The sequence below is a fragment of the Leptonotus elevatus genome, chromosome 14 (genome assembly GCF_054856555.1).
Source record: "Leptonotus elevatus isolate MCC_2025b chromosome 14, RoL_Lele_1.0, whole genome shotgun sequence".
Lineage (NCBI taxonomy): Eukaryota > Metazoa > Chordata > Actinopteri > Syngnathiformes > Syngnathidae > Leptonotus > Leptonotus elevatus.
In genome coordinates, this window is record NC_141252.1 from 17,155,438 (window position 1) to 17,174,495 (window position 19,058).

The 19,058-nt window shown below is 39.6% G+C and overlaps 1 protein-coding gene and 1 long non-coding RNA gene across 4 annotated transcripts in view; one reads left to right on the top strand and one right to left on the bottom strand.

Annotated features, from left to right (window-relative positions):
- The window catches only part of alk (ALK receptor tyrosine kinase), a 365,934-nt gene that overhangs the window by 278,630 nt on the left and 68,246 nt on the right, over positions 1-19,058 (top strand). For all 3 annotated transcript variants that reach the window (XM_086094285.1, XM_086094286.1, XM_086094287.1), the window contains 2 exons: positions 13,083-13,211; positions 16,184-16,287. In XM_086094285.1, coding sequence (XP_085950411.1) covers positions 13,083-13,211; positions 16,184-16,287 — 233 coding nt within the window. The remainder of the gene's footprint in view (positions 1-13,082; positions 13,212-16,183; positions 16,288-19,058) is intronic.
- Positions 11,096-12,893, bottom strand: LOC147163183 (uncharacterized). The gene is made up of 3 exons (XR_015097025.1): positions 12,607-12,893; positions 12,318-12,380; positions 11,096-12,240 (listed from the first exon to the last, which is right to left on the bottom strand). It is a non-coding gene; the product is annotated as an uncharacterized LOC147163183 (long non-coding RNA).

The following is a 19,058-nucleotide window of genomic DNA, read 5'->3' on the forward strand; positions in this document are numbered from 1 at the left end:
TAAAAGATGGTCTGGGGACTGATAAGCAGTCTTATCGCTAGTTTGCTTTCTAAACAGGCTTTCAGGTTTGTAAGCGCTGAGGTATGCGTTTCCTGTGGGTTGCAAAAACGAAATCCAGCCCTTGCTGGAGGGAAATTAATTTAATTTTTTAACTGAAAACACAGGATTAAGACACGCACACACATTCCCCAGGGGGAAATGTTTAAAAAGGCACATAAAATGGAAAAATTGAGGGCGACGGGCAATGCACTTAATTGGAACAGTGTTTTTTAGGCGCAGAAAACCTGCAGTTGCTCTTTTTAATTTTCTTACATCTGAAAAATTATGTATCAGTCTATTTGTTGGTTCTTCTACAGTGCAAGTGTTTACAGTAATAGTTTTCATTTGTGACTTTGTTTCAGGGTCATCAATTTCGTTGTGCGTGGATGAAGTAAGTTCATGGTGAAGTTTCTGCCATTCCGTTTCTGGTTCTTTCAAGAAATCTGGTCCATTGCACCAAGTGGTTGACTTCAAAAATGCTTTAGCATGGAGACCTCGGTAGGCATAGTCAGCTGGATTAAGTTTCGTGCTGACATATCTCCATTGGAAAACATGTGTTGCTTCTCTAATGACACCAACGCTATTGGCCACAAAGGTCTTAAACCTCAGGTTCTCATTCCTGATGTACTTGATTACTGAAGTACTGTCAGTCCAAAACGTTAATTCTTTAAGAGGTATTGACAATTCACTCATTAGCATCTTGTCAATCTGTACTGCAAGAACTGCTGCAGTGAACTCCATCCTTGGTATAGTTTTTGCTTTGCGGGGTGCCACTCTTGCTTTTCCAAACACAAAGGCAACATGGACATCACCACATTCATTTAAAAAACGAAGGTACGCTGCAACGCCATAGCCTACCTCACTTGCATCACAAAAGAGGTGTATCTGTGCAGACTCAATAGGTCCAGAATGCACCGGCTTGATGCGGCGATTGACGCTTAAGTTTTCCAACAGCTTCAGGCTCGTCAACCAACTTTGCCATGGTTTTTTAAATGGCTTCTGGAATGTCCTCGTCCCATTCACAGCTTGCACAGTTCTTGTAATATGCGTTTAGTTGTGAATACAAATGGCAAGAGAAATCCAAGTGGGTCATAGACCGAGCTCACAGTAGAGAGGATACCCCGTCTAGTTGCTGGCTTGGGTTTTAGACAGACTTTGAATCTAAACACATCTTCTTGTATGCACCACTCAATTCAACGTGCTCTTTCCATAGGATGGCTTTGTTTTTTCCAAGTCCAGGGTTTTCACTTCCTTGGCTCTGTCAGCCTCAGGAATTGAGCATAGTCCTGCTGTTACTTATCCATTTGGTTAAGTTGAATCCTCCTCTTTCACATAGTTCCTTCAACTCTTCATAGAGAAGTACTGCTTCTTTGTCTGTGTGAACATTCATATCATCCACGTAAAAATTGTTCCGGACGGTGTAGACAGCCTCTGTTGAAAATGAATGCTGAATGTCTTGTGCTGATTTTATTAAAGCATAGCTGGACGAGGACGTTCCACCAAACAAGTGCATGGTCATCCTGTACTCAACTAGGGGCTTGGTCAAGTCACCACCAGGCCACCTTAGGAAACGGAGGTAGTTCCGATCTGACGGTGCGGTGCGACTTGGACCTGGTAGAACATCCCTTCCACATCAGCCATGAAGGGGATTGGTTCCTGTCTGAATCTCAGTAGTACTACAAGCAAAGTGTTTGTAAGGTTTGGTCCTTGAATTAAATTGTCATTAAGTGAAGTCCCCTGAAATTAAGCTGAACAATCAAAGACTACACGCAATGTGCCTTTCCTGGGGTGGCAAACGCCATGATGTGGCATGTACCACACCTTTCCAGTTTTTCCTTCAACTTCTGTTTGTGGCACAAGCTCAGCATGTCCTTTTTGTATCATATCTTCTAAAAATGTTTTATATTCATTATGGAATGCTGGATTGTTGTGAAATTTTCCTTTTAACGAGATTGCTCTTCTAATCTGCCATATTACGGTTGTTTGGCATTCTTGGTTCCTTTTGCTTAAATGGAAATGCAAGTTGATAATGTCCATTCTTTTTTACAACAGTCAGACGTGAGCTTCATTAATCTTTTGTCTTCAACAGACATCTCTTTTGCCTCGTCATATGTGTTTTCAGGAAAATCCTGCTTGTACTGTTGAATTAGCATTTCACCAAGATCAATGACTGAAATCCTATTGACTGAGACATCCTCAACAGTTTGTGTCACACAGCTGTCATTATCCCAAAGCATATTCCTTTGCTTTTTAAGTATTCAATCTTCTCCTTGTAAGGACTTTTATTCATTTTACATGATTCATCTAAATGTTCTTCTGCACAAAACACACAGGGTATTTTAGTAACAATTTTCCCGTTGTCTGATTCAAAACTGTTTTCATGCTTTTGTTCCAGCTTGACCTCAGGCGTAGCCCCTTTAGCAAAATTGCTCTTCTTGTGCTCAAGGTGGCTAATCTTTCCACTAAAAGGTTTATTTCCCTTTTGATTTCTTTTAGGAATGGTGTCTTGTATGTCGCCGTAAAATGGGTCCATTGCCATCCTAGCATGATTCTCTATGAATGCAACAAGTTCAGGAAACTTTGTTCTTTTCTTTTTGCGTTCATAAGTCATAGGCTTACGCTCGCCACTTTTCCCTTAACCTGTATGGTATTTTCATGATGACTTGCTTCATTTGTGATGGAGTGTTCATTTCTTCTAAAAAATTAATATTTTTCAGTGTGTTCAGGCATCCACGGAGTACAACTGCAAATGCATGCAGTGCCTTTTTTTTCCCTCATTTTTGATGGCAGTCCATATGTACACTTTCTCAATGCATGCAGATGCGATCAAAAGTTTGTTTCTAAAGTTCTCTTTGAGTAGTCTCTTGGCTTCATGGTAACCTTTCTTATGGTCTGTCTATTGGCAACTTCTTACAAGCTCTTTGGCGTGTCCTTCAGTATATTGTTCAAGAAAGAGCAAACAGTCTCTATAGTTGTTTGTCTTTTCTTCTATTGTGTGTTCAAAGACTCTGATGAATGATAAATATGTTAACGGCTCTCCCCTAAAAATAGGTACTTCCCTATCCGGAAGCAGCGTGTGCCTTTGTTCTTGTGTTAATATTTCAGTTATCTTGTTCTGGTGTTTCATGATTTTTGCCAAAACGTTTTCTGATGCAGCATGAGACTGAGAAACTTGCTTGATCGATTTAGAAGATTGTTTGCTTGTACATTGCTTCTTGGTGGAGCTGTGCTGCACCTGTCTGCTTCCACCAATGGGGGCATCACGTTTCCCAGTTTCCCTCTTTATTAACTTCTTTGTGGCTGTATGCTTCATATGACGATCAGCATCACTTTGTCCATCTTCATCATCAGTATTGTCATAGTCATCTTCATCACCATCATTCTCCTCCTCGCTATAATCCCCAGTGTCATCTTTATTGTTCTAATCCTCTTTTATTTAAACCACCATCTTGTTCCTCTTCATATGCTGATAAAGTTTTTATCAATGCAGCTTCAGCTCCAATATAAGTTTGTATTTCAAGCGCCTCTTGTTGAGCCTTGACAGCAACTTGTCTAATTTCAAGTTCATATTTCAGGTCTCTTTCTTGTTTTTCCAACTCCTGCTTTTTCTTTAAATTGGCAGCACATACCATTAGTGCTGCATTTTATTAATTTTTTTAGCCCAAGCTGTTCATCTCAATGATGAGCTTGAAGAACTTCTACTAGAAAGTTACATTTGGCTACTATTGTCACCAAGATGTGCACTCAGCGGCGCCACCTTTTGGCATTTGCGAAAAGGAGGCGGCCTTATCCAGCCATTTTCTAGCACTTTCTTTAAAGTCTTTTAAAGCAAGCAAGAAAAGGTGGCAGTGCTGTCCATGATAATCTTTCTCCTCTTCAGGAAGAAGACCATAGACTCCTGCAGCTGTAAAATATCTTCCAAGGCATTTAACACTGCAATGTTTTCCTTCATCTTTGTTTCATTTTCATAGTTAGTCGTTGAGTTTTTCCATCGTATTTCTTGTCTTTAAGTCTCTCATTCTTGTTTTTCTTTGCTAGAAGAGTTTCTAAATTTGAGTTAGGCGTGCCTTTTCTGTGGGTTTCGTCTTCCTATTGGGTCTCCCACCAGTAGCACCCAATGTTTCCTCTTCCAATGGCGTTTCATTTCCATTTTTGTTATTGATTTGAGGTTGCTCAGGTGCTTTGGTGGCTTCCTCTTTGATTTGGCTCTTTGCCCGTTAAAATACATTTTTGTTTTGATTTGCAAGCAAATGTATTCCAATACACAAAGCTTCAGCAGAACAGACCCAGCACAGCATTAACAACATACAAAAACTTGCATACACATTTCAAGGCCACAACACCACAACATTGCAATGAACAATTGCTTGTTTCAGGCAACAGACAAGAGTAAATGCATTAATTCCACAGTCAACAATCACAAACGGCCAATCCGTTGAGAGCCACTATTCATTCACAATTCCAAGTGTCTGACAACAACAAACATACAGCATTCGCATACAACCATGCGGCAATACAGCACTTCAATTCCACCTTCTAATCCAATAAACTCCAAAGTTTAGATGAAACTTTGTCAACTTTTGTTGTAGCCTTAATTTCCTTTCCAACAACCCAACAATTAATTAAGGCCAACAAGATCCACATTTTATTTTTTGAGAGGATAATATGCCAACGCGCTCCCATAGACATAAAAGATTAGTTTGACTTACCTTTTTCAGATGACTTCAGTCTCCGGCCACTGTCTTGTAATTGTGTTGATTGCGTATGTGTGTTGTGTATGCAAGCGTGCACAAGGTCATCAAACAATCCCAAATATTATAATCAAAATAAACAGTAGCCACTAAATCAAAATCAAACAAAGCAGCCTGTAGGCGCGGTTGATAAAGTTTCCACACTACTAATCAACGCACCTGGTTCAATCAACTGGTTAGTTCATGAGACTGCGTGCACACTATAAAGGGTGCTGTTTTAAACGCACCTGGCCACTAGGTGGCATAATTTCTATTTCAAACAAAAAAGCCAAAATTATATTATATATATATATATATATATATATATATATAATTATCCAACAGGGGGTGTCGTGGCTCTTTGGTAGGATGGTCGTCTTTACAACCCAGAGGTTGTGGGTTCCATCCCATGCCATTGTGGCCACATCCAAGTATCCTTGAACAAGATACTGAACCCCCAGTTGCTGCTAATGCTGCATCATGAATAGTGGAATGTAAAGCGCTTTGAGGGCCTTGTAAGGTTGAAAAGTGCTATAGAAAATTAAGTACCATTTACCAATACACACACACACACACACACACACACACACACACGGTAGCTAGAACATTGCCAAAAGAAAACTTTGACCGATTAAGTATGCTGCACATTTGTGTCCTAAGAAACATTTTCTGTTATAGATGTTTTCTTGAATTTGCTTTTATAGTTGTGGCAAATAATGAGAAATCCTACTTGACCAATCACAGCTCACCTGTTTTCTGAAGCTGAGCTGTGATTGGTTGTGTAGCGATTATTTGGGTTGCCGTAATGGCTTAATGAGAAATTTAGACGGTACTGAGGGGAGTTGTAATTTCCTCAGCAACCTCTGGGGCACCACGTTGACTTTGCTTGTATGTAGGAGCAAAATAAACGATAAAAATCCTATTATCAAGTATTCATAATCTGAAGTTGCTACTTTAGTTAATCATGGAGTTATTTGCTTTCATAAAATAATTACTAATCCACTCAGTAAACACAAATGATTCGGCAGAAATTGAATTTCTAGACAACAAATTTATTTAGTAAACACACATATATCAGTCACAGCCTAACCTATTAATAAAACGGAATAAAAATGCAAATCAAAGATAAAAAGAAAACTTTCAACTTAACTAACTAAGATTAAAAAAAAAAGGTCGATGAAAAAGGTAGATGGGGGTAAAGATGGAAACGTTTGACCTGTCAATTATTTTATGTTTGAATAAAAGCGTTGCACCAGTAGTATATGGTCAGATTGCAATGCAGGCGCAACTCACGGACTGGTTCAGTCGCACGGGAGAGAGAGAGACTTGAGTGTCGATCCTTGGTTGAATGTTGGAATGCTGCACTAGGTCTGGTGGTTGGTGGCGAGGTGCACGCGCGGCGTGGAGGCCGCGGCTGGTCCTTGTGTGAGTGCTGAGAGACGCCTCGGACTCACGGCTGGAACAGACACGCGCGTTTTGAGGATGCGCAGTGTGTTTGCGAGTCCTTGCTTGATGCGTGCTTTGGTACGCGCGTTGTGACTCAAGTCCAGGGCTCAAAGGAAGAAGCCGCGTGGTCACCCTCAGCGACCATGTTTCTCGTGATGATCAGGAAAAGTTCATGGGGCCAGACGTGAGGTGGAGAGAGGGTGGAGGAGTTGCAGGAACGAGAGAAAGAGGGCGAAAGAGAGGGGAAGAGAGTTCCAGGAAAAGAGAGCCCTTGAGCAGTTCATGGGGAAGAGAGTTCAGGAAAAGAGTTCCAGGAAAAGAGAGAGAAGTTCCTTCGCGCGCTGGTTTTAAAAGCTGTGTCACGAGGAGGGGTTGGGCCGTAGCCCCGCCCCTTCCGTGCGCATGAAGCAGACTTGGTCGACTGAGACCAAGCTTTTGGGATAGTGTTTGATCATTTTTGGATCAGAATTGACAAGCCAGATGCTTCATTTATCATTCTGAACACATTTCAAACATTACCGCGATCATAAAGTAATTGAATCCGCTAAGCTTACTAATTAGCTAAATTTAGGTGGCTACAGAAATTATACACATCATTCATTTGAGATAGACATGCAGGTTGTGTACAAAGATAAACAACAGGAGTTATTTGATGTCAGTCAAGTACATAGAGTTTGTGTATGCCCCGAATTATGTAGACTTCAGATTAATTAGGAGCGGCAGGATTCTTGAGGATAACCGATAGTGACCGCTGGAGGGCACTGTTGTACCATATAACTTCCCAGGGGCATTGTTTCCAAAAAACACATGGCTAATTCCTGTGGATAGATCAGACCATAATAGGTGATCTGGGAACTGCTTATCAGACAGGATTTCAGGTCTGTCGGAGCTGTGGTATGCGTTTCCTGGGGGTTATAAGACGAAGTCCAGTCCCTGCTGGAGGGAAACTCAAAGAGTCCTTTTGAACTGAAAGCACAGAGTTAAGACACGCACACACATTCCCTAGGGGGAAATGTTTAAAAAGGCACATAAAATGGAAAAATTGAGGGCGACGGGCAATATTCGTTACAGTTGTTACCTGAGACCGGAGAAACTGTGATGTCATTTTCACTCGACAGCAAGTGACAAAATGGCTGCCTTCTGATATGGATGAAAATGGGTGGATTTTGATGCCTAACATATATCCCACAAAAAAAAAACATTATTAATCAAAATGCCGTTTTGACTTGTGGGGTCGCAAAGAATTCTGTTTAAATGATGTTGAGGACAGGGTTTTTAATTCACCTCACCTTGGGACACTTCCTTTTTCTAAGTAAATGCATCGTTCAAAATAGCTTTCAAAACCACTTAAATGTCATTTGTAAACATCCATCCATCCATTTTCTTAACCGCTTGTCCTCACAAGGGTTGTGGGGGGCGCTGGAGCCTATCCCAGCTGGCAGTAGGCAGGGTACACCCTGAACTGGTTGCCAGACAATCGCAGTATTTGTAAACATTTTATGCATAATAATGTTAAAAGGGCTATTAATTCAGAACTATTATTATAAACGGGATACAATTATCAATCACTAATAATTCTATATCAAAATTGAAGAGAATAAAAGCCTATATAAGCACAAACTAAAGAATAGCATGAATTCAGGTGTCTCTAAATAGAGGAGAAGATGTTGTCATCTACTTATAACAAGGGCCTGGCATCTCCTCCATACAGATGGTCTCATTTCACGAGAGAGTGGCCAACAATGAGCCACCAGGCTTGTGAGCGATTGCTTGGTATGCTGGATGGTCGTTTAACAGCCATACCGATCAACAACACCCTATTGGGACCACCCCCCAGGGGGCACGCTCACCAGAAGCATAAATAGGGAGACTCCTCACTTATAAATTCAGAACTGAAGAAGCCTTTTGGGTTAATGGTGAAATAGCTTCAACAAACCAGAGTCCAGTTGCGTCAATGCAATCTTTATCGATTACCATCACAAATCTACACAGATGTAACAGAGTACAAAAACTTCGACTAATTAAATAACTGTACTATATAATTTATATTTCTGCTAACTTAAAATTTTACTGTAACACATTACTTTAATAAAATATACTTTTGCTCAAGTACATTTCACATAACTGTGTTAGTTACTCGTAAAAAATATAAGTGCACAATTAAATCAGAAGAAATTGTTCACTGACGTAATGCCTGAACAGCGGGGCACAAAGTGGAAGAACAGTCCTGCCTGTACAGATGTGATAAGGACACCAGGAGGAGTAAGTCATGAAAATGACATTTAGATAATACGGAAGTCTTTATATAGGTGCACCATAGAGCTGTGTAATATGGACACAATTTTATATTCCTGTCATATGTCCTGATAGATAATATTTATTTTAAATTGCATAACTTGCAATTTTATCTGATCTTTTCTCAATTTATTTATAAAATTCACATTTTAACTGAATAAAAGTCACAAATATCCAGTGGCCAAATAAATGCCATTCAAAAATATCTGGTAGTACAACACATTTTTAAGGAATGCAGTAAATTGCCAACAAATTGTAATGATCACAACACAATACTTTAAGTTTCAAGTATGCCTAAGTATTTTTTCAGAGGTTGAGTTTTAGGAATAAGTTTGTCAGTTCCGAAACCTCTGGTTTACCCGCCTCAGCCTGAACCCTTGGGGCACCCTGAAAAATGAGTCCATAGATAGAGTTGTTTGGATTATATTACATACACAAAGATAGATGGATATTGTGTTTTCTGTGTGCTGAGCTGTAAATAAGGTGAATAAAATGAATACAAGACTGCTTCTTCCGAACTGTGACAAATCATGACTCGGCTTGTGTATCGAAGAAGAACCATGTTATTTCTGAGAACTAATTTAATTGGAATGCAAGCACCACCTTCGTGATGCACTTCTGATCTCGCCAATGATCGGCAAACTTGTATTTGGCACATCAACTGCCAGACAATTGAGTAAATATATTGTGAGGAATACGTTTAAGTAGGAAAAACATTTTCAAATGAGCATTGCTGTGTGCCACTTTGCACTGGATTGAGTCACTATAAGAACATCTACTCTTTGCACCCAATAACTTGAGGTCTCAATAAATATAGCAGCCATATACTGTATTCATAGCCGCGCAAAGTAAACCGCTGAGTATGAGCCTCCGAAAAATAACTTTTCTCTTTCTTTCTTTCAAAAGCAATGCAAACTATATCATATACATTGTTGTATTCCACGTAGTCCATTGCAGGACACATTGGTCATTGGCACTTAGAATGCACCTCGTGGACACTCTCTTAGAGTTTGAAGTTAACTAAATAAATACCAAGAAAATTTAAATAAATGCAAACATTATAAAAATTCTAACCACTCACTTCATTCGGAATACTTTTACTTCCTATACTTAACTACATTAAAGGATTATTCTTGACTTGCTGCCCATAGCTGACAACTAGCTTGTAGCCCACCAGTTGGAAATCCCGGGTTTGGAAGATTAAAAGAAAGAAGAGCAGTCTCACATGCACATGAGAAACCTTCGGCAACGAGTTAACGTATCTTCAGCCATAAAGATGAAGGAGACACCTTTTGGCGATTAAGTTAGGACATCACAAGAATTTATCTCACATACTAAAATAGAAAGATCTTCGTTTTGAAAGAAGACAGAGCGTTTATTCTGCGCTAAAGGTGATTTTGCACTGTGATGTTTGAATGTGAGGGCAAATAAATGAATGATGAAAATAAATAACTGATGTGGTAATTTTAGATAGTCGTTGTGTGACAACTAATAATATGCAATCACATTTTGACTCCAGCAGTAACCCTGTATTGATGTGAACTAAATGAATGGGAAGGAAATTGATGCTCTTATTACACAGAAGGAAGACAAAAAAACAAGACAAAAAACTGTCTCAAGAACTATGTCTGTCTTCACAGAACTAGCGAACATGCGTGTGCATAAGTGTACACAGTAAAAACTTTTAAAATTGAGTCCAAATCGCAAAATTTACTTATTAATGTTTTTTTCATGGGGGTAGGCAAATTTCCTCGTACACACTAAAATTACTTTGAGTAAAACTTACTCAGAATATTTTACTCTCTTCGAAGTGTACATTTTACTCTGTTTAGAGTGGGACCAAATGGGCTCTGTTTAGAGTAAAATTTACTCTACAGAATTTACTGTGTACATAAGAACCCACACACCTCAAACAATGTTCTAGTTGTGAATTGACATGTAAACATTTAAATTGATATTAATCTGTGCATGCTAAAACAAAAAATAATACTACATACGTGAATTTGTGTCATACACCTCTTTGTTACAAAATCTTGTGGAAAATGTTTATTTGTTTTGGCAGTGAAGTGGTTCACATACTTTCAATCATATTATTTTTTTTTCAATCAGCAATCCACAGTGAAGTAGGCAGGACAAGCTAGAGATTGGATTGGAAAAGATGGAGAGGGCACAAAATGTTTGTACACCAACCAACCATAACATCACCCATATCTGGGGTTTCCAAACTACGGCCCAGGGGACATTTGCAGCCCACCATTCATTTGATACGGCCTGCAAGGCTTGTTAAAAACTGATAATAAGAGATGGGTATTTAAAAAAAAGGTGCCGCTAGTACTAATAAATTGGCTTATTACTGTAGTTTTCTCAGTATGCAGATAAAAATATGACTAAAATAAGACAATTTCTCTTCAAGATAATAAAGATAACTTTGTGTGTAAAATAGTTTATTCCACTTTCCACTCAGAGTCAAGGATCGTTAATATGGTATCTTCATAAATCAAACCTTAACAATGAGTAGAAAGTGTAAGAAACTATTTTTGTAGCATTAGCTGACCATTTTAAAAATAGCGGGGGCTGTGGACCGGTGGGGTGCCTGGCGGGCCTGCAGTGCCCCGTCCTGCTGCGTTGGGTTGGGGGCGCGGGCCGTGTTGGGGTGGGGGGCGCTCCTGCTCCTGGGTTTGCTCTCCGGCCGGTGGCCCTGGCGGGACCCGGGGGTCGTCCTTTGGCGCTGCCACAGCCTGGGGGACCCTGAGGAGTTGCGCTTGCTCTGTCCTGGCAGAGGTTGACGGCTCCCCTGTTTGGTGGAGATTTTCATGCATGCCAGATCCACCACACCAGCATCTATCGAAACTCAGACACAATCTGCTTCTTCCTCAAGTCATTGATTCGGTAAAGGCTGGTGTCTGTGGATCTCACTCTGCTTCGTCTGTCCTTCCTTCCTTTCCTCAGTCTCTCCTTTGGTCTCTTGAGGTCTCCCTGATTTGTTGGAATTTAGATGTTTCTGGGGTTGGTGAAGGACTCTGGTTGGTGGCCCGGTGGGTGGTGTCTGGTCGGTGCTGGATTTCACTTACCTTTCTTTTCTTTGGTCCTTCCTTGGGTCTCCTGACGGCGGTGTTCGGTTTAGGTGAACGGTGTGGAATTTTTTAATAGGTTTTTGGTGAACTAACGAATACACACACACTCACACGCACACACGCACATTCACGTACTCACCCACATACAAAATAAAAAAAATTAAAAGAGAGAGCAATGATGATGACATTACCGAATGAACAATACTGAGCTCTTAAAAAAAAAAAAAGGAAATGTGTTATGTATCAGTTTATCAAAATAATATAAAGATATACTGTAATTGCTTGTCAGAGAGGTTTTAAATTAACAATGATAATATTTTGGTTGTGATGTACAGTTTTACTCTCAATGAGAGCTACTGTATGTTGTTATCAAGAATTCAAGCTTGAGTCTTTTGGGTAAAGTGCATTTTCTTTGTACGTTCTGTTTCTTAATACCAGCACTATGATCTTGCACAGGTCAGTTTCCACGCCATTTTCTTGATGATGCTATATCTTAAACTCCCCTTTTATCACAACACAACACATTTTATAGGTAATGGCCACTTACAGTCGCTCAGTATTAAAGGAACATCAAACTTCTGAGAGACAAAAAAAATCAAAGGAAAGAGAAAATCACAACGAACAACAAAGCTGGAAACAAAAGCCTGGAGTCATACCTGGGTTTGAAAAAGCAAAATGTCAGCATTGGTGTAGTAAGTGTATGCTTCTATTGTATTTCTTCACATTAGAGCACCTTAGTAGCAGTCAGTAGTCAGCTTCTTAGCCTCGTCATGCATTCAATTCCCCACACTGTTATCTGTAGACCAGAAAAGAATTGCGTAAGTGAAAAATACCTCCCTCAAAAAATAGATCAAAGAAATGCCTTTGACAATTGCTCTTACAATATTTGCCCTATCTAAGTTTGATTTATGCAGTCAATTACTTAGACAAACAAGGGAGGGAAAAATCTTGTTAGAAATAAAATAGTTTGCACTTTTCCATGATGGCATTGTGGAAATGAGGCGCGACAGACCACACTTCACCTCCTCTTGCGTTTCCAGAGGGATGCATTTGATGAGCTGCTCGAGCCGCTAAAATATCCCGGCAGTAGGCTGCCAAAAATGCTTGAGAGGCACACGCCGTTCATTTGATCACCAGACCCAAAGCACACGGAGCACCCTCATTTCCCCTCAAGTCTCCCTCGTTACTCTTTTGCTATCTCCTTCACACGCGGGCCGTTTCAATTTGCGACTTCTTTTTCTAGAGCCGTTTCAGCTTCCACTTTACACGTCCGGTCGTCCACCCTAAATTTCCTGGACGAAACACTGCACCCTCGACCAGCACGATCAAATCTTCACTCTGACTCACGCTCATGGGCACAAGTCTCCACCCCCTCTGTGACAGTCCTCTTTACTCCTCCCCCCTACTGGGCCTGTCTACTCATTTCATACAGTTCAGCCATTATAATTATTATTGTCTTTGCTCTCTTGCCCTTATATATTCTCCTGTGTCTCACCAGGCCGCTTCCTCAATGGCAGCTACTGCTCTTTTGAAGAAGACGAGTGCAGTTGGCAGTCAATGATGGGTATCCCCTGGAGAAGACTCCCGTCTTCAGCCAAGGCTGCTAGTCAGAGCTGCCCATCCTCAGGTGGCCCAGACATCGTCTGTTGAAGTCATGATGCTTTTTTTTTTCAGTATGTAGTTTAATGCCACGATTCCAATTGAATAGTTGAGATAGGTTGGAGTTTGTTTTTATTTTACATTAAAGCCTGAGGTGGCTTTTTGGAGCTGTATTAGTAATGTTAGCAACTTAGTACTAAATCAAATTTCTCCTCGTCTTGTAACACAATTGAACAATTCAGTTAAAACACATTATTGCAGTAGGTCAAGAGCAAATCTGAGTTGGAACAAATGGCACTTTTCACTGCATAGCTCAGCTCGCTTCATGTCTGCTCACTTAAGGTTGAGGTGGTTAGATTTCCACTTTAATAATATTGGTGCTGATAACTTATTTTAAGATATCGGTACTCGCGATCTTGCCATAAGGAACAAGAAATTATAAATTAAAAGAATAGAAAATTGCCCTTGATTTCTTTCAGTTTTAGGGGAAAAAATGCTATATTGGGATAGGTCTTTAAAATAATTTTAAATTATATTGAAAATAAATTAATAATAATAATAATAATAATAAGTGAAAACTGATAAAGAGGTTTGAGTGCATCAGGAAAACAGCAAAATTAAAAGTGTGGTCATTTTTTAGCAATGTTACCATAATTGGGGCATTAATGAATCTACTCGAGCATTGAGCAAACAACAGTGGTTTACGCATCCACACAAAATTATCAGTTTGGCAAGCTTGGAGCACTAACTGACGAAGGACAAGCAATAGCGCCGCATATATTGTTTTTGCCAGTGGAAAAGCATCAATAGTGAGCACAGCTGTGTCAAAAAGGAGACAAGTGTATAATCTCTTTCACAGCTCTTTTCACAAGGACTGACTGGGAAGAAGAATTACAAAAAGCCAGTTGACAAGAAAGAATGAAATGCAGTGTGCTGTCTGTCTTCATACAGCACACTGTTGCATAATGCATTGTTGTTTGCATAATACAGCAGGTCAAGCAGTAAAAAGCTGAGCTAAGATGCTGAAAGCAGCTTTAGACAAGAGTTGGCATCCAACAGCTAACAATTTGGTACCCCTACTGTACAATGGGGCTCGATAATACAATTTGTCCGATTTAATATCTTAGGTTGTACACTGTTGGTCATATGCATGTTCTATTGTGCACGGTGGTTGTTACCATTAGTAAGTGGTCAGAGTAGAGATTCCAGGAATCATGACATGTAAACATGCATGTGTTGGATTCTGTCTGGATGCTAGTTCTCTTCTTTTATATTCATCACATTAATAAGTGCAAGCTGTGTGGGCGTGTGATAGTTATCATTATTAACTGGCAAGAAACAATTGCATTACATGAATTATATAACACGTCTATGTTCCTGGTTTTTGTATATGACCAGTGATGCCGGATAACTCGCCTCTCCCAAGTGTAGCAAAAATGAGTATGCATCAAAACACTAAGCCAAAGGTACTGGACTTTAGATGTCAAGTGGGCTAACGCACATCAAAAATAATTGCTTTGTGCGAGTATGCCCTTAGTTGTACTATTGTTGTTGCATAACTATACATGTAAACATACTCAATGTAACCAGTCAGTAAACTGAACAGTGTGATGGAAACTGGGCTTAGATACCTAATTAAAGAGGAGCACAATACTGCAGAACTTGGAACACATCTTTAACTGCTAGGTCCAATGGAATGTGAAATAAGCAATAACTCCAATGTCCAAAGTTATCTCTCGTGAGTCCCAGTGGAGATATTAGCTCCAAAATTAAGTTTATTCAAGTGCAATCCATGAGAAGAGCTTTTACAATGCTGGTTTTGCTGAGGCGTGTTTTTGTTATCTGATATTTACATTGGTGAAATTATGGAAAGAGCATTAAAATTTCATGCCAAGCTTGGTGTCATATAGTGACTTTCTGTGACAATTATGAATGATATTATTTCTGTCTTAAGGTTATTTATTTATTTTATTTGATGAGCTTGGATCAAACCACCATGTCATTAAGTCAGTAGCTCTTAACCTTGTTGGTGGTACTGAACCCCGCCAGTTTGCTATGCACGTTCATCGAACCCTTCTTTATTGAAAAATAAAATTGGATTTCCCCCCCTAAATTGAAGTATAGGGTTTACTGGTGAACAAAATGAACAGGGAGAATGTGACTTTCTTAAAATAGGGAAGTGTTCCTCTAGTTTTGCGAGATAGCTAGCTAGATAGATAGCTTGAATGCTCAACTTGGCATTGCAAATCATGCAGCTAAGGATGCAAACTCCCATCATTCAACTCAACTCAATATAGAGCACTTTAAAATAACCACCACTGTTTTTTTATTTTTTTATTATAGATGACATAGATTATAGAGATTATATAGAAACAGCAGAGGCCCCTGAATAGAACCCTGTGGAACACCATATGTTCCTTATACATGTGAATTGTGAATTCATATTGCACATATTCGTCATTAGTTAGTATAAGGGGATTAAAATAAAGAAATCACTTGACATGCTATCATAACAGTCACAAGTCGACTACTGAGCACACCAAATTCCCTGTAGCACCGATAGGCAATGGAGCAAGTGTGTGTCTTGACCTCTGCCAAACCCCTGAGACCGACTTACCGATAGTGTTGCCAACTTTTTTTTTGTCAAAAGCGACTGGCAACAAATCTACCGACTTTTTTTGTGTTCTTAAAGGTGTTTTTTAAACTCACTTTATGCCTCTCCCATAACGTTATTCCTCTCTCCTTCGTCCGTTACTATTAAATGCAAATTGCCAATTATGCAAATTAGACAATGAGGTCATTTAGCGACTTTTAGGACAGCCAATAACTTATTTCCTTACTGGGGAGTTGGCAACACTGCTCACCGAACCCCTGGGCTTTGATCCAATCCAAGTTAAGAACCACTGCACTCAGGCCACAAAGCCCATTTTTGGCAAATCTAACATGTTTTATTATTGGTGTTTTGCACTGTATAGTAATAGATGTGTTTTTGTTGAAAAGGTACAACACTCAGCATGGAGGGGAACCAGTTCAAAGGCCAACATCGCTCAGCACTACTCAGAAGTCCTCTCTTTCCGCCTCCTTTAAGGAACTCCCCATGCACGGTAAGCACATAATTAAATGCTTTTCATTGTGAATGTTAAATTAAGAATGATGTCCTTGCAAATAGGGGACAGCAGTAGCTTAGCTTATTTTAGCTTAGTTTAGCTGTGTGTGTGGGTGTGCGTGTGTGTTTGACTTTGGACTTGGAGGTAGCTAATCCAAGACTTATTATAGACTGCTTTTGAACACAGAGGTAGAAATAATGATTGGTTAGCAATGTGTATGCATGCAAAAGTAAAGACTGTAAAAGTGAATTTACCTGTCAGTGCTTGTTCTCGTTTTCTTGGTACACCTCCCACATGCATGTTTGGTTAATTGAGCACTCTAAATTATCTATAGGTGAGAATGCAAGTGCGAATGGTTTTATGTACCCTAACGTCCTGTCCAAAGTCAGCTAGTATACGTATAGGCTCCAGCTCACCGTAACCTGAATAAGGAAAAGCATGTTAAAAAAAAAAACATTAATGGATGGATTGTTATTTCTTCTTTTAAATGTACAGTAATTGATATATGTATAGTACTTGGGCTACTCAATAAATATGAATATCATTGGAAAGTACATTATGTACCTGTATTTATGCCCACAGTTGCTTCAATTAAATAGTCACTTTGAACAAGAATAAGCTGTGTTAAAGGTTTGTATGAATTATTTCTTCTTCAGAAGTGGGAAGGAGGTGATTACATTCATTTGAGAATTTGGTAGAACAGTAAATGGTCTTTCACTTGTATAGTACTTTTCCACCTAAGGCATTAAAAGTGCTTCACACTAGTGGAGTTTCCATCCACGTTTTCCAGTTTCCATTTCAAGAAATGCGAAAATAAAACTGAATGAAAACGCTAGAAATTTGAAAAAAGGCCTAAAATTCGCAAAAAAAAAAGTTTTTACGCTTGGAGAGGGTGGATTTTGAAGCATATCGAAAAAATTAAAATGCAAATTTTGGCTATGGCAACAGGTTTTGCAAATAAACGCTGACGAGACTGGATACACATTGCACGTTTTGAACGGATATCACGTCACAAAGCAATGTCGGATGATAAAGTAAGGTATGTTTGGGGGAATTAAAGAAGCGAATATTAATGCATTTTAGAGTTTATCAAGAATTACAAAAGCAAACTCATACGACGTCATCAGACGGCGCAGTCACTTCCTGTTCTTCTTTTAAAGTACTGGTGGATCACATCTCTATGGTGTATACTGCCACCTACAGCAGCAGAGTGCCCTCTTAATATTCGCAAAAGAAGAACAGATGGAAACTGGCATAAGTCGCATGTCCGTTTTGCGCATTTTCTGTAAATTTGCTTTAAAAAATTAAAACAATTGGATGTAAACCTGACTACTGACTTTGCATTAACCTACTGATGATGCAGCAGGAGCAACTAGGGGTTCAATATCTTGCTCATGGGCACTTCAACATGGTCACAAGGGAATAACCTGCACGAAGCAAGCATGGTGATGGTTATGTGGGGTTATTGCAGATGCAGGGGTCAGCAGTCAGGAACCCATAAGAGATGTTGTGTCTTGTCAGGATTGCTTTTGAAAGGTTTCCCAGACATCTAAACATTGTTGTGTTTGAAACGTGCACTGATGTGTCTCTCTCTATCATTGTGTCTGAAGGAGGAAAGAAGAGTCAGGTGCAGAAAGCAAGAATGACCTTGTCAATCAAAAGTTGCTTCTGCTTACCTGCGCATTAAATGAAATGATCCTCGTAGTAGGCCATGATGTTACTAGAGAATGTAAATGAAGAGTTTGGATCCCTGAAGTTACAATTATGGTTGTGCAATAAGCCCAGTATTCGTTTTGTTTTGCATCCATGTGAACTTTTTACATTGGAAAGAGGTGATGAGAGTTCTCAAAGGCATGAGAAGATGGTGCTAAAGTCATGGAAGAACTTGCAAATGCAGACCACGAAAGGCAACCAAGAACTAAGCCTCAAGAGAATTCCAACTTGGTACAAAATACTAATCAGAAAGCAAACCAATACATGAGCGAAGAACCGCGTTTCTCTTCCATAGTGATTAAGAGGCAGGATTTTTGTGGACAGCAGTGCTGCACCATCACAGATTTTCCACAGTCTCTTGACACCTAGCCAAAGATTAAGCATGATTCCAGATTAAGACAGTAAATCCTTTTTCTAAACACTGCCTTGGCGCTCTTCATTCTGGCCTGTGTGCTCCTGGACAACTACATTCACGAGATTCATTTTGGGTATTAGTAGAGCTTACTTTCATGTTGTGCCCAATGTCCACTGTCCACAATCGTGCATTTTCAAGTCACCATCTGTTTTCCCAAAGGATGATAAGCACCTCAAACTGTAATGGATAAGTAAGTGCTTGACATAAAGATGTTGTATTCACTTTTGTGGTTATGCTGCCTCTGTGTGTCACGCTTATCAGAATTAACCCAGCATCTATTCCAGTGAAATGATGAAACAAGAATTATATGCTTGGCTTTAATAAAATGCTGTTGAGGGACACGCTAGCTAGCAGCCCATGCTTGTTGGCCAGCTGTAAAGCTGTTTACTTCCTGCGGTTTAATTTGTATTACGCCCTGTGTGTTTTCAGGCCAGATTAGTTTGACCATATCCCTTCAGGAAACAACCAAATTAGATTAATTTGCGGAGAAGCATGCAGGAGTGGTGTTGATGCAAAACATGCCCCTTGAGATTCCTGGTTGAATTCTGTTTATCTCTGAATCATTAGAGAGCTGCTTGTTGTTGTTTGATCTTTATGTCCACCTTTTATTTGGCTGCTTTATATAACATTGGACCTCATT